Raw genomic sequence first — 22,478 nt, forward strand, 5'->3', positions numbered from 1 at the left:
ATAAGAAACTTTTATGTAGTTATTTCATCACATAGGCAAGTCTATATGTGAAGAAATGGTGTATTTTTTTGTTTTTAAAATAATTGATAAATTCACAAAGGATTTTTTTTATTTCTTGCACAACGTTACTTTGGTTAGAGATAATATGTCACGTAAATGAAAGATTGGAAATTGGATTTTATATTTTATTACAAAATAGATAATGAAAATGAAATAGTGAATGAATGAGATGAAAGATCCGGAGCTCTAAAAGGAGATAATTTAAATTTCTAACTAGACGGGTCTAGACATTGATCTGAAGGGTCTCGGTTTATGACCGGGTGTCTCGTTAGCTGAAGGCTAACCAAATTGAGACAAATGAATTAAAACATGCCAATGCAAGTTTATGTATGAGAATAGAATATTAGCTTCCTTTTTCCTCAAATGAACCTCTTTGAGAAACAATTCAAAATATGGTTTTACTTACTCACGTATCTCTCGGCTGGACGCTGTCCAATGAACTGGGCTAACTGTTGACACTGTTTTTGTTGGAACTTATACGACGCACTATGCACTTGTATTCGGTTGTTGATATCCTTGGTTCAAACCCGCCGGGAAACTGTTCCTCTTCTTCTTCCCTTGTGGCGTCGCCTCGTAGACTCGCTAGGCCTCCCTACTCGGCTTGGAACCTTCTGGTCCAGGGTTCGAACTTGGCTGGCGGCTGTCCTCGTCGTCAACTTCGGCAGAGCTGGACTGGGTCTGTGAAGTCCTCCCTGGAGGTCGTCTCAGGCAGAGACGTTTCTTGATACTTGGACGTGGGCCGGATCAGCTACTTGGACCTCTGGTGCTAGGTGCTACATCACCGATGTATTGGCGTCGGGTCCTATCTTTCGGCGCACAGAGCGACGGCGTTGACACTCTATTCACTCGTGTTGAATTGGACAAGTAAACTTTCTAAATTTGAGCTTATATATGGATAAGCATCCTAGTTTACTCATATGGGTTTTAATTTTAAGTCGGTGAAAGTGTGTTACTTGACATCCGTGTCCCTATTTCCGGAATAACAGTCTATTCTGGAATCGCAAAGGATGCTCACAGTTCCAAACAAGTAATGTTAATTTCGCTGAGGCAAGAAGATACCGAAGAAGAAAAAGAAGTTCTTAATGTGTTTTATACTTACCGGTACCGAAGAAGAAGAAGACGTGTTTATATTTATGTCTGGAATCTATTTATCGCAAAATGATATGTTTGTTGCAGTTAAAAATACGTGTAATATTTCTGGTGTCCACGGCTGTGTTTGCTCTTTTATTTTTGTTCGTCATAATCAAACAGGTATATGCTTTGATTTTTTTAAAGAAAGAAAAAACAGCTGTTTGAAGTACAAGGAGAATTTGAGTGCAGGTGTAGAATATCTTTCATATTAATAAATAAATAAATAAATAAATGATAAATTAAAATTTCGCTTTTCTTGTTTCAAATGATTTTCTAAACCGTTTTGGACTGTTATTATCTTGGCGCATTCCCAAATGTGTATGTATTGATTATATGAGTCCAAACGATGCTCTTTCTCTTATGTCTTGATGTACCCGTACAAACGACTGTACACAGAAGACAAGACTTGGGGTAAGTGGTCACGAAAAACGAAAATGCTAATCGAGTTGAGCAGGAATACAGCAGTAGGTGCGTTCGGAGGAAGGAGGCACGCCAGCGACGGAGTGTATGCACATAGTGCAAACAGGATAGTGCAAAAAATACCTCATATCGCATAACGTCACATAGGTTAAAGCACTTGCAGTGTTTTGACAAGTTTTTACACTAGTTACTGTATAGATACTTGTACCACAGAGAAAATACAAGACAGAGATGTAACGTAAACAGCTAAACGTCTACGCGATTTAAGCTAGGTATCGCAGTAATCGAGCACTAGATGGCTCTTGCAGGCTATTGAAATGATTCAGTATTTCAAGAATTTCGGTTTTGTGGAGCTTAACTTTTGTTCAATTGTTTTCTTTATGAGGAAATAAAGTAGCAAGCTCTGCGATTGAGCGCTGAAATATAAACATTCCTGTAATATTTAATCTCGTAAATGAGACTGCCAGAGCCATCTGGTGCTCGATTACTGCATTCCCTTGCTTTGGCTGTTGATGTTATACCTCTGTCTTATCTTCTCTGTGCTTGTACAAACAGAAAGTATAGGTTTCGTATAGGAACACTTCGCCTGTGGAAATAAGGGCATTTATTCCGTAAGACCCGCCAGGGCTTAACTGCCTTAGATGCTGCTCCGAAATACAAGACTTACGAAAAAATGGACAGAATCAGACGAACTGTCGGCATGAGGGTAAGATAAAAATTAATGAAGGACATCAGTGTCGGGTGAATAGTTAAGGATAAAACTAAATTAAATTCTAGACCATATGAATTCGCGTATTGATCCGATATTAGGTAAATATCCAATAGAACATAAATACAATCCATATGCCAGTGTTTCAAACCCACTGTCTTATTAACTAACCTAGATGTGTGTGATAGTAATGGAGAGAAAAACAAATATACGGCGAAAACTAATACGTAAGACTGAAGTTGCATGTAAAGGAAATGTGAAATGGAGCAAAATTTTGGCTGCTATCCCATTTTATAGGACATAAATTTGTAAAACCTACGGAAAAACTATATTACTTGCTTTCACAATGGGATTGTACAAGTAATCAAAATATATCGGGATTTTACCTCTTATATGTATAAAGTAGAAATACGAAGTGGAAAGTGTTCTGTTTACCACGTAGTACTCCATGAAAAAGGCATGATGAAATGAAGTTCTATGTGAAAGCAGTCAAACGGTCGCGGGGGTGTCGAATATGTTTTATTACTCTCTACGTTTATGCGGATACCTACCGTCGCTGATCGCATTTGCTTCCTACAAACGCACCCTTGGCTGCCCGCTTTTGCTCCTTTCGTGACTCGGTTGGACAGCATTCGTGTTTTTTAGTGGCCACCTAGCATAAATGGGTTTGTGCGTTAAAACTAACTCTACAGTGCAGTTTTTATGCTCTATGTGTGCACGCTGTAGTTTATTTCAGCTCTCCTAAAGGCAAACTAAACCCATTAATGCAACTCCTCCCTTAAGACAAGAAATGCTTTCCAAGGCAATAAGAGTAAATTATCTGCTAAGGGAAGTTCATATCTCATGAATATAGATATACCTTTTTGTGGCAATCGAGTGAAGGAAAGAGGTATTTTCATATGAGTTTTGTAATTTTTGATGTCGGAGTGACATACATTTGATAACGATTTAAGCCTCCATAGTCCTTGTAGTAGGGGTTGTTTATAGTAATAGTTTGATACATGAGAAGGTAAGCATTCATTGTTTTCGTTTTCCAAGTAGTGCGTAAATTGCAACACTTAACAGTTGAGAGGTACTGATTTTGCGCAGAAATACAATAGAGATGAATTTTCGCTGGAAATTGAACCCGGATCTCCCACGCCAAAGGCGCGTACGCTATCTGCATAGCCACGAGGGAACTCTTATTCCTCTTCTGTGTGCATAGGGAAGTATGAGTATCGAGGCTGCCAAGTGTTTCTAGTTGACCTTGTGTGATAGTGTTCTCAGTTCTTTAAATTGTTGTGGTTGGTTGCTACAAGTACACTTTGCGCGTATTGCTTTCTACTGTGTTATTCTGTCTAATAGGATAGATGTTCTTAGTGTAACAATAAAGTAAATAGTCATAGCAAATATCTATTAGGAATAGAAGTTTCATCAGTAAATCTAGAGTGCAGAGCGGAAAATTCTTCTATAATGTTATATATTCGTTTCTGGTATGACAAAATGTGAAAATATGAGTGTTCATATAGTGCTGCATTAAGCACTAGTACTTTATGTAATTATTTAAATTTCTGCCAAGGAATTTCTTTAGAGGCTGTGGTTTGGGCATCTGTAGTAGGTCTTATTGGCGGTCCTAGTATGATTGTTGATGAAGCTGTTTAGGATGGTTATAGTTTAAGGAAGGTTATTATTATTATTATTATTATTATGAAGCATGCTGCGGAACTATATTGATGCAATTGAAGTTTAAGGTATTTATTTCAATTCCGATTATGTTTTCCTTGATTTTGGGACATGCAGTATGTAATGTGTGTGTATAGGGGGGGAGAGGGGGTTGTGTGTGTGTATAGATTGGTTCCGTTTCAAGTATACGCTGTTCGTACTGTACATTATTTTAGTATTTTGTATTTAATTGTTGTTCTGGGAGTTAGGATAGCTTGGGGTACTCATATGCATAGTTTAACGTGTGATTCATATTTTTCATTAATTGTCTTTTGTTTTTTTTTTTTTCTATGTTTTCTTTCTGCCTTGATAATTTGCTTCTGTTTTCTTATCATCTAGGTTATACCCTTTGTAGCAGTCGGAAAATATAGTGCTTCTTGTTGTAGTTTTTTTTTTTTCTCTTATTATTTTATATATTCAATATTTCAAGTTCTGATAAATTTAGAACTTTGTTACGATAGGAAGATGGCATGGTTCTAAATTTATCAGCATTTGAAAGACACAATGCTTAAAATAATTATTGAAACATTAAAAAGAGTCCGATCTTCCGAACTACCATGATTTCTAACCGATTCGATTCCTGAGGTACGAGTTCGTGATCATATTTAAGGAACTGTTCTGAGGAACTAATCCCTTGGGAATCGATTCATTGAGTGAAAGGACTGAAGTAAAATCTTGCTTAAGGTTCAACTTCAGAAATACTGTAACAAATATGAGTCGTGTAGATCTTCGTCTTCCAAGGGCAATTGATCGTAACATTCACTGTACTGTTCCAGTGAACATATTTTTATTTCCTCTCAGGTTAGAAGTCGGTCACATGAGCCACTGTAGCCTTGTAGGAAATTCATTAGGCAATCAATGGTTGTGTTTATCATTTAGTTAACTCAATCCGTTCAGTAACTACTACAACTGATTACAACAGGTGTAGTTTAGTTAGTTCCAACTCGTTTTCATCTCTCAAATTTTATAACCTATATGCTTAACACTTTTCTCGTTTGAGAGATCCGGTTTTGTAACCAATTCAACTGCGAACTGCAAACATGTTCATCTGTACACGGAAACATTTCTGACCATTGGCGAGTACTGGTCATTGAAAATTGTCCCACATTTCAGTTTTTTTTTTTTTTTTTTTTTTTTTTTTTAACTTAGGCAATGATTGCCAATTTATAATACACAACGGGCCAGGATAAAATAAAAACATACGTAAGGCCGTTTTTCCATCCTTTCTCTTTCTGTAATTTGAATCGCTGTGCCCGTTTCGTTTATTCAGTTTTCCTTAAAACTACAGAGAAATTCCGTTTTTATAATAATTACCTCTTACTCAATCGTATTTTTCGATTTAATTTAGTAACGCATTTTTAAGCTACCTTATATTGAATATTTGAAACCTTACGGAACCATTTGTGTAGCTAAAATAATGTTATGTCTCTCTATTTTATATCATAGCTAATGGTGTCGGAGGATTTGGGTATGGAAATTCTGATACAGCAAGGTGGAAGAGCGGAGCATTTAGAGGAACCTATAAAGGAAGGTTTGTACTTATAATTTTTTGACGTAAGGAAACAACATCTATTTTATCAGTGAAATAACAGAATTCAAGTATTTAATAAAACTGCTGGTGAGGTGATACTAATATAACAACTGCACAATAAAGTCTAGTGTATATATATCAGGCTATCTAAAATTGAGTCTTTTGAAGTCTTAATTTAGAATACGTTTATTGTGATTTAAAAATAATACATACACATCATTTTGTTCGATGACTTTTTGCTGTTTTTCTGATAACGCCATAATTCCGTCGCTATAGAACTTCTGTAATTTCTAGCCAAAATATTGTGGCACCTGGTTTTCACATGCTTCTTTTGAAACTAACTTAACACCATTCATGGAGTTCTGCAGAGACCTATACAAATGATATTCTGACTGTGCCAGGTCCAGGCTATAAGCTGGCTGCATTAAAACCTCCCGGCCAAGTTCTTTCAATTTCTCACGAGTCGTAAAAGATGTATGCGGTCTGTCATTGTTAGCATAGTATACGACACCCATTCTGTTGACACTTCCGGTCGTTTCTTTTGAATTGATAGATTCAATCGTGCCAATTTTTGACAGTGCACATCCGATTCTATTGCTCTGCCCGGTTGTGGCAGCTCGTGTGTAGAATGCCCTTCAATCCCACCAGATGCACAACATAACCTTCCTTGTTTCTTATTTTGTCATTTTCTTTGCATTTATTTTAATGTAATTTAAATATATATTATATACTTCTAAAACATTTATTTTACAGATATCGTGGATCCAATAATTTTATGGTGGACCCCATTTACAGGCGAGAAAGGAGCTGCAAGACAGTGTGAAAAACATCGATGCTTCTTTACGGAAAACAGACGATATTTGAGTCATCCACTCACGTCAGTAAGTCTTCACACCTTAATTCGAACATAATCTTAACGACGATAGAGACTTTCTAATTTTAAATTTCTAATATTCCAGTTACAGAGGAGACATAAGTAATATGTCGATAAGTAAGAAATATTATCTTTTCTTTATTACTTACTGTTTTCTTTTCTTTTCTTTCTTTTTTAAATCAAGTAAACACTTCATCTTTAACTTTCAAGAGTCTTGTAGTACAGTCGAGCAAAATTTGGCATAGACGAAACTGTAAATACATTGCAATTTTATTTAATTGTAATAATTACAAGCCTAGAAAGTTACCTCTGAGCATATAAAAATGCGATAATGGTGGAAATTATTTGGTACTGAACTTGACCGAATAATGACTTATATTCCATATATTCTCTGCCTTTAAATATTTTAAATTGTTGGTCTGTAACTCGGTATTCGGAAAAAGCGCCGGTAAACTTGGCTGAACGTGATAACCTAAAAAGAAAGTATAGATCATCTTGCGTACATACATGTACATTTCGCTAAGAATTATAGGAAAGATAAAAGAGTCATAGTACCGGATTTAGAGGGGAGGTTGCACCTGCATCCTTCTTCGTTGTAAATAAATACTATCTAAATCGAGAAGCTAGTAATAAAAATAGCAACACTTCCACATTCCTGTATAGTACACTACAAGTATCCATCATTTTTCAGATACCTATGACTAAAGAAATTCCTGATTTAAAGCAGCCAGCTAATTACATACTGAAAATTATACCAATACAAAGCTGCCATGTTTCGGTTGGTAAAGCGTTGGCTTTGCATTCGGAAAGTCGTGGGTTTGATTCCTAGACCGGACACAGCATTTCTAGGGCAGTTCCTCATTCACACCACGGATGCCTAAAGATATTTAAAAATCCACATTTAATTCAAATGTACTGGTAGTTATTGGTGCACCTCCCATCAGAAAATCCTGGATCCGGTTCTGAAGAGCCATAATTCGAGAACGAAATATCGGGTAAAAGACGATTCCATTAATGTAGCAGCAGAGGCGATGTGGTCAACCTCTAGACAAAGAAGGGAATTCATGATGTCTTCTACGAATGAGCGATGATGGATCAAGAACTTTGAGGAGGTACTCATTCTTCATTCACTGATACATTAATGGGATCTACGGCTCAAGATAATCGCTGAGTCCTCTTACTCGATTTTGATCCGACATTTCTCATAGATTGTAATGTATAACCATGGTTTCAATTATCATTTCAATATTGAATTATATGTACTGTGGTTAAATAATTATGAATTATCAATTAAACAATTAACTATTTAATACTAGCATTTTTTTTCCATTTTACACTACTAAGATTTACGTGAATGCTATTTAGGAAATAAAATTCTTACATGGTTAGCTTCCAATTTTAAGAAATAAGAAAAATCAGACATTACATTATCTATCGGAAAGCACTATTGAAAGTTAAAAAATAACTTTATATTCCTGTGCAAAATGTCGATATCTTGGTCCTTTTCACTCTAGGGGCCGCGGTGACTCAGTGGTAGAGCTTTCACCTCTGGTGCTAGGGGTCTCGGGTTCAAACCCTGCTCCTGCCAAGTGAACTTTGTGGTGGACAAACACCGTGTGCGAGGGTTTTCTCGGGGTTCTCTCGTTTCCTCCCACTTTCTTCATTCCACCATTTCACTCATCTCTCATCATCACCGTCTCCTTTAGCCTAACCGGCATAACCGTGGGACGTAAAACTCAAAGATTTCATTTTTTTCTTTTCACTCTATCACTTCTTTCGCTTTAATATAGAATAGTACCTTTCAACGAAAAAAAAATGTCAGGTTGCCATTTGCGTTAATCATTATTTTGCATGCTTGCTAGGTACAGTTTATATTTGATTTATGAGTATGTTCCGTACGTACTGATTATCAGCTTTGTTCGTTAATAATTATTTATCGATTTCTTTTTCTTTCTTTTTTTTCTTTTTTCTTTTTTTTTTCATTAAAATTTTAGGTGCTGGTGTTCTACGGTAGTAACCTGAATATATCGGATCTTCCGATTCCAAGAAATCCAAAACATGATTGGGCATTACTACACGAAGAATCCCCTAAGAATACTCCCATTTTATCCCATGCTCCCATGATAACATTATTCAACCACTCAGCGACCTTTCGACGAGAGAGTCACGTTCCGTTAACGTTGCAGTATTTAGAAAATTTGGAAGTTTTAGTAGGTATGGTTTCAAGATTTATAATGTTTGTACAGTTCTGGTCACGAAAACCTAGACTACCTTGCAGAGTGTAAGTGAAAAGAGTTAAACGTAGATCCTTACGTCATTTGTGTCTGTATGCAAGAGATACTTTTTTTTTTTTTTTTTTTTTAACAGCAACGTGTGTATTCTCTAATAGGCTTCCAGCAAATACACAAGTGCTATGTAGAAAACAAAGATAAACCAGTTGAGAATACTCCAAGAGCATTGCCAGAACGAACTTAAAAAGAATGGAGAGATGGAGCGGGAAGGAAAACTGTCATTGTTCCGAGATGTAAAAGTAAATCTTTTTGTCCGTACCTTCTCTTTCTCGCAAAAATTAGCAAAATATCATCTCCTCATGACTTACAGTTCTCGAGATATGGCTGCTTAAATATCTAGAAATTTTAACTTTTTGGTCAATATCTGAGGAACGGTGGCCAGTTGGCCAGTAAACAGTTAATCAGTGGCCACCGATTACTATTTAGTACCAAAATGTTCACCATACTCTTATGTTCCCGAGCTATTTCTCGTTAAATGTCTAGAAATTGGCCATTTTTGGCCAATATCACGGGAACGGAAAGTCATAGTGAGATGATATTGGTGTTAATCAATACCTAAGAGTATGGTAAACATTTTGGTACCGATATTAATTGGTCTGGCCAATGGTAAATGGCCAGTTAGACACTGGCCACCGGTTACTATTTCGTACCAAAATATTTGCCATCCTTTTAGATATTGATCAACACCAATATGACTTATTTATGACTTACGGTTCCCGAGATATGGCTCCTTAAATCTCTGGAAATTGGATATACTTTGGCCAAAATCTCGGGAAAGGTAAGAATGACGCGCAAAATGTAATAACTTTCTTTGATAGTTTTTGATGCTCTATCGAATGCAGGGTTCAAAATTGAAAAAATCGCAAATAACAGACAGACAAACAGACATAGAGAATTCAGTCAGTAATATATATGGCAAAAACGAAGATAAAATTGACGAACATAAGCCTGTGGAGGCTACATCGTCAAGAGAAACAAAGAAGGCTAATGGTCATGCGCTCTTGGTCTAGTAGATAACGGTAACTGTTTGGCGTATCAATGTTCGGGTTTGAATCGTGTCTATTAAAGCCTTTTCTTTTTAAAAAAATGAAAGAATGTGCATTATATTGTCAAAAAGCTTGAGTGGAAAATTTTACAAATATATCACAGCGACATAATATATTTCATTAGATCATGTATATATATTAGCATATCATCATATATATATTAAACAAAATCAACTCCTTTTCTCTTGTCTCTAACGTTTACTTCGGTGTAGGAGGTTCATGTTCGATTCCGGGCAGGAGCTCATGTGGTTCGGATTCCACGTTAAGCAATAAATCCAGGTCTCATATTACATTGATCTTGAAACAGGTGCTATCGAATACAGCACAGTCTAAACGAAAATATGTTCATTCTAGAAAATAATTCTTTAGTATTTCGTGCAAAGGGAATCATTGTGTAAGAAAGTAAATGGTCGCCAAATCATATCAATCAGGCCCGAATGTTGAACACCAACACAGAGGTGCAGGATCATTTTTGTGGGACATGACTTTGGTTAATTTGCTTTCATACATACTAACAAACAATGGAAGTTTCAGAGAGGGATGAAGGTGGTCCCAGGGTGACTGAGCCATGCACTAGCTACGGGCTTTCTGTTCTGCGTATGGAAAGAATAAAATGTAATAAATATAAAACTGGAAATTTGTTTATTGTAAAAATCGTCTCCCATTTTCTCCTTGAGATTCGGAATTTTCGAAAATCCTAAATCATGTATTTTAATGAACAGGTTATGTACCAAAAAGCAAACCTCCAACTTATTTGCTTTTTTTCTTCCTTACAGCGAAGTTTCTGAAAAGTATTCCTTTACTTTTAATTAAGAATTTATAAACCGGATTTCTGACTTACAACTTGACCATCCTTAGATTCGACATTTTCTGAATAATGAAATGGAAATTTGAATATTACGGCAATGATCTACTTTCCACCTTTAGGAGTGGAATTTTTAGAAACACTAAATCGTGTATTTCCTTATTTTTCATTAAAAATTTATTTACCGAGTTTAACATCTCCATCTTAAACTAATTTGTGACTTGAAAATTACAGTAATTTTCTGTACGGTAGCTACGTTCTAATCGTACATTGTATATAGTTTAACTTACAGTATGCACACGAGCGTAATTGTCGTACATTTTCCAACCCTATCTATAAAAGAAATGCAGGGAAAATGAGTTAGACTTAAGGGAGTACGCAAAGATCTAGTTTATTTTTTCAGATTTAGTCCCTGGAAGGTAGTGTAAGTTTCTGTGACCAAAAGTGTATGTGATTTCAGTCACCAATGAAAATTGTTTTTGACAAATTTTAATTTATTTAAAATTCAGGTCAATAAAATTTTCTCAATGTAAAGTACAGAACTAAACGGTGTGTGAAATACTGCATATGCTACATGGAAAGATGGAATCTAAATTCATGGTATTTTATCCAAAATTTGTGAGATTCTATGAAATTTTCTTAGAGATTCACATGTATATTTTTATGTTTTAAAATTGATTCAAAACTTTTATTCTTTTTATCAGAAATTATATTATTAATATTTTTGTGCGTATCTAACAATTAGAAAAAATCTTGTGTTCGTTTTTAAGTTTTATTGAGTCAGTTTACTTCTGTTTGTAATTATTACTTTTGTTTGTAATTATTATATATATGTTTTCATAGTTTTAGTTTTCTGCTAACATTTTACTTAACAATATTCTCATTCTATAATTCTTCTACCAACCATGTACAATTTAGCTATATAATGGTCTTAAAAATGCCAAAGCTTGAGAAAATGATGTCTGAGGAATATTTCCCCATTAGCATCTACTTCCAGCCCTATTTAACCAAACACGTACTGTCAGTTATTTTGTAAAATCTATAGACTGGTTACTTTAGTTAAGTTTTACGTCCTACGGTTATGCCGACTAGGCTAAAGGAGACGGTAATGATGTGAAATGAAGGAAAATGGTAGAATGAAGAAAGTGTGTGGAAACGGGAGAATTCCTCCGAGAAAAAGTCACGCACAAAGTTCGCTTGGTGTGAGGTGGGATCGAACCAAGAATCCCATGCACCAGAGATGAACGCTCTACCACCGAACCACCGCGTTACTTTCGTGTACAGTTTACTCTAATGCTTTAATTTTAATTTTTATTTTTTTCGTGAAGAAGGTTTTTTCTAAGAAAAGCTGCAATTTATAATTTTTATTTGAAATTTCGTTTTACAACGTAGACGTAGTGGTATCCTAAAGTATTTCGGAAACTCTTTCTTTACAAAGACAATAAAAATTTCAGATTGTTAAAGAACTGACCATGTGTTAGCGATAATAATAGAAACGAGACTAGATTGATGGATTGGAGTTGCTTTCAGTAGCAAGGCTATATGAGACGATGAGTACCTACAACGTAATGTGGGATCCGAACCATATGAGCTCCACTGGGGATATCACCTGTGTACGCTAACCATGTAGTCAGGAGAAAGCTCAAGCGAGACTAGAGTAAGTAACACTTCATCTCAGTGGAACTGACACAGGGAGTGTAATACGAGGAGTAATCAAAAAGTAAGGTTACAAAGCCTGCATTGAAACGTATATATATTATTTCATACAACCAATACAGCCAAGAGATAGTGCATACATTAGGTTATTTTTCGACATAGTCTCCATATCGGTTGAAGCAATTCTCGCATCGTGGGATGAGTTTGAAGGTCCCCTCGGGTAAAAATCCTGTTCTTGCATATTAAGCCACGTTGTCATGAAATGTTTCACCTTCTCGTCTGAAGCGAAGCGACGGCTTCCTAGGTGTTCCTTCAAGTGCGAGAAGAGGTGAAAGCCTCTTGAAGCGAGGTCCGGACTGTAGGGAGGGTGGTCGATGATGTCCTAGCGAAATTGCTTCAACAGTGTGGTGGTCTGTATGCGGCTGGGTTTTCTCTACCAGCCGGAAAATTTCGACACCATTCTGCGACATGCTAACAAGACATTATAGTCTCTCTGTAAATCTCTATCAGCTGCCGGTGAATGTTAACCGCGGTTACATGTTTCGCCTATAGAAATCTAACAGAGTGGACTTCTTCGCGAGACCAACAACTATTGCCTTAGGTGGCAGGTGGCTAAAATTTTGCACATTTACCTATTCATATATTAAAGTTACTGTATACTCGTCATTCCTCTATAATAGACGAAACTTCAGAAATATTGGCCTCGTAATAGTTTCTCATCCACCATCGTATCACTGGCCAATCTCTGTGATGAGTAAATGTTAAGGTTTTTTTCGCTGTCTGTGTCAGAGTTCTAGATTGATCTTCTGTAGAAGTATATATGGTTTCGTTGTATGTTAAACCATTTGTCTATGTCCTATATAGCCTCTGGAAGTAAAGTGATGTTATAATGGTAAACAAAGAAATAATACTGAATCCCCCTTCGTAAATGTCTGAAGAAAATTATGTCCCTGATACAGGATTGTCTTCTTTCTTTTCTTTCTTCGTACTAATATATAAGAGACATTTGTACAGTCATTGGTTACTTCTAATACCATGTTTATTTCAGACATGAAATACTTCGTGTCATTGCAGAAGAAAAACGCACTTCTTTCGACTTTGGCGCCAGTTGTGTATGTCCAATCAGATTGCAGTACTCCTCTTGAGAGGGATGCTTATGTTAAGGAACTAATGAAGTACATTAATGTGGATTCTTATGGAACATGTCTTCACAATAAGGATCTACCAGAAGAGTATGTTGTTACATTTATTTATATATATATTATTTCCGTAAATGTTAAATATTTAGAAAAACCTACCTCTACCGAAGAAAACACGATGACTTCTTGAAACTGTATGGGGATTTGTACAAGATACTGAAGGTCGCATTCAGAGGCTAAGGTTTACTAAATACACTTTTCTTTTTCTTTTTAGTTTAAAGTCCCACGTTCATACACCGATATTAAGATAGATGGTGATAATAAGATTAATGATAATTGTGGAATTGTGAAAGGGGAAGAAACTGGATAACCCCAAGAAAAGTCACTTATACGTATTAGTCCATCACAAAAGCCACTTTGCGAGAGCTGGTATCTACCCAGGAACCTCAGCACCATGAGTGAGTGCTTTACTACCACTAAGCTACTGTCGTCCCTTATTCTACTCTGATAGTCAGTTGAAATGTATAATAATTAAAATTTCTTACTGTATATTCTCTAAGAGATGGCATTACTCAGTACATACGAAATTTCGTTTTTCGTGTAAGGCTTTATTGGGCAAAACAGTAAAGATAGCGAAGTCTATTTAAAATATAAAACAGAAGAAATAGCCTATGTAAAAGCATGATAATGCTTGTCCAAAGCTGAATGAAGAGATGCAATTCCCAAGAGATTGTTGAAAATGACGAGTTGCCAAAATCAGGAGGCTTATCAGAATGGAAGTTTGTGTGTATTGCTTATTTCGTTCGACAACACTGCATGCCGTGTTTTTCCCAAATTGTCAAACAGTACAAACGTAACAAACCACAGAAACCCCTGAATGGTAGAACACAGCGACCAGCCTCTTCTAGTCATGACAACCTGTCATTGTTTCCATACTGGATTGGGGATTGGACCGTATCACTTAGCCCGCACTCTTACGAAAACTTTTTTTTTTTTTTTTCCTACTCTACATAGAACATTCAGGAAAAGGCTAGGTGTGAACTAATGTAATGGATGTCTGAAATTACTTGTGTGCATGCCCCTGTTTCGACCGCAAGTTGCTATGCATAACTGTTCCAAATGGCCTTACTATCGAAAAGTTGATCAAGGCTACAAATGAAAACTGTGATTTTCTTTCTATGTGTCAAAAACTATTAGTCTTGAAATTTTGTGTAAGTATCGTTGCGGAATGCGGCTCCAAAGGAAGGATATAGGGCTTGAATTATTTTTTAAGTGCCATTCGCCAAATATCCGATTAGTATCTTGAAATTGTTTTACATCTGTTCTTACACTCTAGCCTGTAGATAAGACAGCATTTTTCGAAATGCGATCCCTAAGAGGCTGGGGAGGGGAGGGGCGAGATCTCTGAAGCTATTACATATAGAATCTTAAAGTTTTGTATAAATGTTATTCTTACACTGTAGTTGTAAATAAGACTTTTGAGATGTGGTCATATGGAGAGAAAGGGAGGCTTTAATATTGCTTGCCGTACTCCATAACTCAGAAACTATTAGAAGTAAAACCTAAACATTTTTTTATGTAAATATTTCCCATATACTCTACATTGAGGAAGTAAATATACTCTACATTGAGGGTTCGAGTAATATATCGTTGGAAAGGTCTTGACAGGAGAAATATTTTGCCGAAAGTTTCAAGTCCCTATGTTGATCGCATCCAAAATGGCGGGGGTTCACATTTCGTGTCCATAAAGTCCGTTGCCACCCCGTGAATCTGGGAAACGACAGCGAATATGAGAAAACGCAAACACACGTCCATCATTTTTTTAAGGGACTTGAATTTTGAGCTATAAAAGGTCCACTCCAGACACCCCCAGATAGGGGTACGAGGGGTTGTGATTTTGTATTTTATCACATCTCATTCTCAGTTCGTCGCTTTGTATTAAATGTAGTTTTTTTTTTTCTTTCTTTCTTATTGCAAACTAGTAAAATAACAGCACTGCTAAAAATTGGGATCAACAACGTCTTAACCGCGTAGGGTCTTTCACGTATGAACAGTTCAAATCATCACAGCGAATTGCAAGATCGAAAACGGTGGTTACTACGGATTTAGCAACTGCAGTATAGACGTCAAAACCGTGCCTGTTGGTGTTGGCCGGTCAGGTGACTAAAGACGTCATGGCCTATTGTCCACGAGCAACTTGGAAGATACATATATACATATCTACGATACATATATACGAAGATATATATATATATATATATATATATATATATCTTGTTTTCCATAGAACTAAATCTGTGTGGCTTGGTTCTAAAAGGGCCAATGTCACTTTTTGGCAAAAATGAGTTATTCTTCAAATTGAACGTTTATAAATGAATGTTTTCTTGTGCAAGAAGAGCAAATGACGACACGAAATAGTTTGGAATATATGCCATTCATATTAACATTTGCTTTTCTTGCACAAGAAAATATCCATTTATAGGCGTTAAAATTTGACGAACATCTCATTTTTGCCAAAAACTGACATTGGCCCTTTTAGACTCAAGCCACAGAAATATAATAGTTTCTTTGTTTGACAAAAAGAATACCCGCACACAAAGTGGCAGTTTTTGCTTTTGGGAAAGGGAAGTCGTAGTTAAAACAATGTTCTTAACTCGATATGGAAATCATGAAAGTTCATGAAGTGAATAAAGTCGAAAATTGTTCTTTTTCTCGAAAATATAGGTTTAAATGTATCGGCAGCAACGTAAGTATAGAAACCATTACAGAGATTAATGTTCTTGTATGAGCAGGTTAATGTTCTTCTATGAGCGCATTTCGTCAGACACTGGTAATACTGTATACCGTGCAGCATGAGTTTTCTAGCTTTCATAGAATCCTGATCATCCCAACATGAACCATTGTGTTAAACTTTTCCGTGGTCATCAATGTGGATGGCGACGACTGAGTGAAAGGTCTTCCTGGAGGTCGCTTCTGCCACCGACGAGGAGAGCTGGGACGATATGTATAACACTATTGCGTGGGTTGCTACGACTTCATCTTACCTGTTTCCCAGACGTTTCCGGCAGTCGAAAAGGGAATAGTGGCGGTTGATGAAACCACACCGAACAAAATGTGGACGAGGACTATAGCAGCTTATTGGCAATCACTGTAATACTTCAGAAGAGAATAGCTAGATTTACTCGCAAGTAGAGTAATACACTGTAATTCTCCTACACTTACCCATACAGCACGTTAAACTGTTAATTCTTTTAGAAGGCTTTGCTTATACACCTGATATTGGCATCATATGATTCTTTTGTTTTCTCTATCCCAAAAGAACGTATGGTCGTTCACTACTTTCAGAGCAGTGAGGAAGTAAAAACAAAAGCCTCTTGAATCTGATTTCCGTTCGACTGGGAGACCGGGAGATATTTTTGGAATGGGAAACCCGGGTTCCATTCCCAGCGGGAGCTCATGTGGTTCGGATTCCACGTTAATCAGTAGGTCCACGTCTCATATAGCCTTGCTGCTGAACGGGACGTTAAACTCAAAATCAACTCAACTCCTCATATATTTTATTGAAACTTTCTTAACTTTAGTCCTTTTCCTGTTATTTCCTAGAAGTCAGACAGACGAAATATCAGTATAAATCAATTCCGTAGAGAGTATAAGGGAAGATTTTAAAAAGACGATCTTTTTTAGATAAATATTGCATGAAACTACGAACGGGGTAACCAGTTTCTTTATCTAGTTCCCTGTGGTGCTATTTAAAATTCGAGGAAAAATAGATGTAAAGATACTCGTTGATTCTCTTGCTTTTTGTGTGATAATTGTAAAACTTTTTATTTCTTTCTTTTCTTTCCAGTCTTAGAGATCCTGTAATTGGAATGGATGCAGAGAAATTTTGGCATATTATGGCCCAATATAAATTTACTCTTGCATTTGAAAATGCAGTGTGTGAAGATTATATCACGGAAAAATTGTGGAGACCTTTGATTGTTGGATCTGTTCCAATATACCTTGGATCTCCATCTGTTAAGGTAGGATATAGCGATCGTTTTATTCAAGTTTGAGAAAAAGAAAATGTGTAAAGTTCTTTTCCCTAAGAGTTATACGCACAAGGAACCCCACATCTGAAATCCTGCACAATTTGAATACTGTCCTGAAATTAAATTATTTATATAAAAAAAGAAAGAAAGAACTGCTATTCAAATACCTGATTGTATAGCGTTGCGTTTAGCGCACAGGTAGGGTAAGAAAACTACTTTTTTTAACGTCCTTCGATTATGTTCGAGGCTAAGGGAGACAGCGATGATGATAATGCATGAAATTGTGGATTAAAGGAACCCGAGAAAACCTACATGTTCGTCTACCACAAAGTCCACTTGGCGAGATGTGGGATCGAACCAGGGATTTCACAAACCAGAAGTTAAGGCTTTACCACTGAGCTACCGCAGCCCAAAACTCTGGTTCAGTTGCTAGTCCAATCGCTTTTTTCACTCCATGAATTTTGATTGAATTCGCATGAGTAGGGGATCTCCCACGTGACCTAGCGGGAGAGCGGGTTCGATTCCTGGTGGAGGTTCATGTGGTTCGGATCCCACGTTAAGTGGTAGGTCCATGTTTTCATATAGCCTCGCTGCTAAATGAAATTCCAAACCAACCAACCAAATAACCGCACCTATAGAGGTTGCAGTGTCAAGAAAAAAATCTGTTAATTCGTAACCGAACGCAAGGAACATGTATTATTTCCAAGAGGATTAGCTATTAGTGGGAAAAATTGGCTAATTACGTCTTGCAAGTCAACAAGAAAACTCTAAAATTGAATCGTATTGCCTGAACCATAATCTAATTCATATATCTAATTCAAGATCCTTCTTAATATAGACACAGGTCCAAGTAGATTGAGTAGCTGAAAATCAACTTAAGAGTGAAAACGTGTCGCTTATAAAAGTAAAGCGGACTGAGGTGCTCTGGTACAATAAGACAGAGATCACTTGATTTTCTGTTCAGTCTTATATATTCATTCATTGAATTTCCTGATAACTAGTTGTGTAAATAAATAAATATTTTTCCTTTTAACCTTAAGTTACTTGGTCCTGCTATATTTTTCTTATGTTTTGTTCATTTTTGCTTATGTGGACTTTTCTGGGGAAGAAAATTTTTTGTGGATGAAAACATACATTCGGGTATTTACTAAACAATCTGTGACTTACAGCTATCATTAACATTGGTATAACGAAAAGGAATGTAGAAACTAGAATAAAAGAACATTTCAGGAAGTCTTAGGGTGAGGAAACTGGAATTTCCAGATTATCCAAGCATTTAAATGAATCTAAACATTCCATAATGAAAATTAATATCCTACATAATACCTTGTCACTACTACCAAGGAACCAAAATTAAATCTAGCTATAGATAGTTTTGATAAACAATGGGATTATACCATTAATTTGTGTTTAAATTGCAAAATAGTAAGCTATGACTCGTAGAATGTTAATTTATATTAGTCTGTAATTGCTTTACGTGCTAAGAAATTTTGGTAGATGACAAAACTGAAACAACATAAATCAAAATTGAAGCAAGTACATGTTTCAAGGCCATTTATTGTCAGCACTGTTGTAGTGCATGAATTTTAAACAGTGGTTTTACAAATTAAATTTAGTACTTTCGTAGAGAAGAATAAAAATAACATGTAATGAGAAATAAATTCAATATTTAACCTAAAGAAATTTGCTTACCATATAGCTGAAACGACCTTCTGCATTACAATTCGTCTGTGCTTTTCCTTTATTTGGCAGCTATTCAATCCCAACCTCATGTCAGCATGGAATAGAAATCACCGTAAATAGCTGATGTAAGAAACGAGTAGTAGCTTTTTGTACAGTTCGCAGCAAAAAAACCTGCAACATGAACATGTAAGTTTATTGTGAAACGACGAAGTCTTTTGCTCCAAAATAAGTGTGCAGGAGAGGACGCCAAGGTTTCTCCTGCGTGATTCGTGCCACTTAGACGTTATGTTGATTCCCTGCGCTGTTAGGCGTAGTTTCACAATAAACTTACATGCTTATGTTGCAGGTTTTTTGCTGGGAATTGTACGATTCTTTCTCCCCGTGAATTTCGTGTGTGTCGGAATTTTTTAATATTTACTGTGGCGTAATGTAGTCAATAACAAATAGAGCTTCACTGGGAGTAAAAGCAAAAGGACAGTGTCATCAGTGTTGATATATATTACGCTTTGAACAAATTTGAATTTATTAGACAAATTTGTGAAGAAATATTGTGTATGATTTACAATACTGAACTTCCTTTTCTTTCACAGGATTGGCTACCGAATAACAAATCGGTAATAAAAGCATCAGAATTTCAATCACCAAAAGACCTGGCGAATTATTTAAATGAATTAAATGCAGATGACCAAAAATACTCGGAGTATCTGCAACATAAACTAGGACCTGAAGGAAGTAAGATAACAAATTCAGTTTTGATCTCCAATGTAAAAAATAGAAAATGGGGCTTGGGTGAAGACTTTACCAAACCCAACTTTGTGGAATATTTTGAGTGTGCAGTGTGTGATCGCGTCGGTGATAGAATGAAGGGAATCGTCAGTGAGCAATATACTGTTTCTAACAGTCATTACGGGTGTCCGCCACCTGTGTCACCATTAACACATAAAGAGAACCCACAGAACTGGTGGTTAGAACAGTGGTATCAAGGACAAATTGAAGCAGAAATTTTGAGAAGAATCATTGATAACAAAGAGGAATTTAACACGGACAAATTTTATGATGAAGTTTTTAGAGAACTTCGAAGTAGATATAAAAGGTGAAATATTTTATGCATAGTTATCATTAAAAGTGTTTAATAGTTGCTTGACTTGGCAACTAAATCATCATTCGCCTCGGCTAATGTATCTTCCATTGCTAACATTTATCATCTGTGGTTGTCCACCTTTGTGGCCAGTATGTTGTTCCTATTGCTTTCCCAGAACTCCTCATGTTGATCAAATTTTGTAAGTCTGTGATCGTATCTACCCTCCATGACATAACAGATGGGTGGTTCAAGTATGTGGCTTTTTATTTTGGTCTGGTTAAGATAAGGATAGCAATTATAGTTATTTTATACAGGGTGTTACAAACATGTATGACAATATTTTGGCAACATTCCTCACATCAAAATATTAATAAAAGTTCATATGGATCTGTGCTCAAAAGTAGATAGTTTCGAAGTTATAGAGTGCCGAAAACGTGAAATATGTGAACTTTAAAAGTTCATAACTCCACTACTATGGAACCTATCATAGTCGGGTCAAGACATCACTGAGGAACTGGTATGTGAACTATCCAAATATCCATGTTTAAGAATGCTCCAGTACGTGCACACCAGCTTTTAGAGAGGTAGGTGGGGGAGTGATCAAGGATTTCCTAGCAGCCTCTCTAAAAATGATTGTGCAAGTACTGGAGGTTCTGAAAGATGGATATTGGATAGTTCACATACTAGTTTCTCAGTGATATCTTGACCCGACTACAATTAGTCTTAAAGTAGTGGAACTATGAATGTTTAAAGTTCACTTTTTCACGTTTTCGGCACCATATAACTACAAAACTATGCACTTCCGATCATAGGTCCATATGAACTTTTTTCTTATTTTGATGTAAGGAATCAATTCCCAAAACATTGTGACAGGTTTTTGTAATACCCTGTATATTTTTAAACGAACATGTGTTCAGTAGTATAAAATAAATGTAGACCTCTCTACAAGATTTCCAATTGCCAGCTTACACTTGATTGTCAGATTGAACGTACATTTTGTAATACCACGAGATGTATTTGAGAGTTTGAAGTATATCTTGGAATTGCTTGAATTATCCGGAAATAGGATTAATAAGATAATTTACCTTGGAAGTGTTGAATCTTGAAGTGAATACTGGATGCTTTTAGTTTTCTATTATATAGAACAGACCTACATTGTGCATTCACAAGTGGCCCACTAGTTATTGTAAACACAACTACCTGATGAAGTTCCCACCGAGGAAATGAAATATCGTAGTAAATGGATATAACTCAATGCTTCTAATATAAACTGTTTTGATAATTCTAATTTAGAAGGCGTTACTATGCATTTTTGATGACATAAATTATTTAACTTTTTTAGGGGGGGAGATTATTTATAATTCGTTTATCTGAATAATTGTGCTTATATGTGAATAGTAATAATGTACAAATATTTCAATAACAGATATTCGAAGAATATATCGTTCGAATAAGAGAATTTCCAAATTTTAATAACACTACTGTAAAAAAGTAAAGTTGTTTCTAATTGTCCATACTCTTGACAAGCTTTGAACATTTGTTGATACATTTTAATGTAATCATATTGCTATAAAATTAAAACATGAAAAAAAAAAATTATTTCTTTGTGGAATTTTCTAGCGACGCTTTTAAAAAGAGAATCAATAAACGATCCGAAAAGAATCTATTGTAAAAGAAATATTTTGTTACCAATAATTTGTATGTATGTGTGTTGCTTATCCTTTGATTATGTAATCATAAAAGTTATTTGATATGAGAAGACTAAACAAGATTTTATATCCACTACCTGGAAATAAAGAAGTATTTCCATATGGCATGTTCTATAGACAATAATTACATTTTCATATATATGTATATATTTTTATATATGTATATTTTACACATGACTTGAATTATATGTTACAGTTAAATTGTTATTAAATACAGTATTTTTAAACTATTGTCTTTCATTTTCCTTTTTACGATAATAGGTAATTATTATTTAATTTTAATAACTGTGGGCGGTATTCAGAAAGAATTCGTTAATCGAAGGTTAGTCATAGACTTGTTAGTAAGCATACTAACTCTTTACTAAGGAAGGTGCACTTTTTGGTATTCAGAGTTTACTTTGAGCACAACTAAAATCATGATTTGGGTATGATTAACTTATAGAACCCCAATGCATCAGTGCGAAAATAAATGTGGCAACTACAGAAAAGTAGATGAGTGCATGCGTAGTCTTTAAAAATGAAAACACATGAATTACGAAATACGAAATGTTGTGTCGCACGCTAAACCGTGGGTACAAGATTAGTCTCTGCTCTGGATTAATTAGTCACAT

The 22,478-nt window shown here is 35.7% G+C and overlaps 1 protein-coding gene across 2 annotated transcripts; it reads left to right on the forward strand.

The window, feature by feature from the left end:
* Window positions 1-569: 569 nt before the first annotated feature.
* Window positions 570-22,080, forward strand: FucTB (alpha-(1,3)-fucosyltransferase 10). Of its 2 annotated transcripts, XM_081730172.1 has the most exons (7): window positions 579-1,311; window positions 5,468-5,552; window positions 6,306-6,433; window positions 8,421-8,640; window positions 13,273-13,456; window positions 17,211-17,385; window positions 19,668-22,080. In XM_081730172.1, exons 1-7 carry the CDS (start codon window positions 1,219-1,221, stop codon window positions 20,172-20,174), a joined length of 1,392 nt encoding a protein of 463 aa, XP_081586298.1. In that variant the 5' UTR covers window positions 579-1,218; the 3' UTR covers window positions 20,175-22,080. The 2 variants fall into 2 exon arrangements, with proteins under 2 accessions (XP_081586299.1, XP_081586298.1); XM_081730173.1 differs by lacking the exon at window positions 8,421-8,640 and having other exon boundaries at window positions 570-1,311; window positions 13,299-13,456.
* The last annotated feature ends 398 nt before the right edge of the window (window positions 22,081-22,478 follow it).

This window comes from Thermobia domestica, chromosome 11, assembly GCF_964235325.1.
Source record: "Thermobia domestica chromosome 11, izTheDome1.hap1.1, whole genome shotgun sequence".
Lineage (NCBI taxonomy): Eukaryota > Metazoa > Arthropoda > Insecta > Zygentoma > Lepismatidae > Thermobia > Thermobia domestica.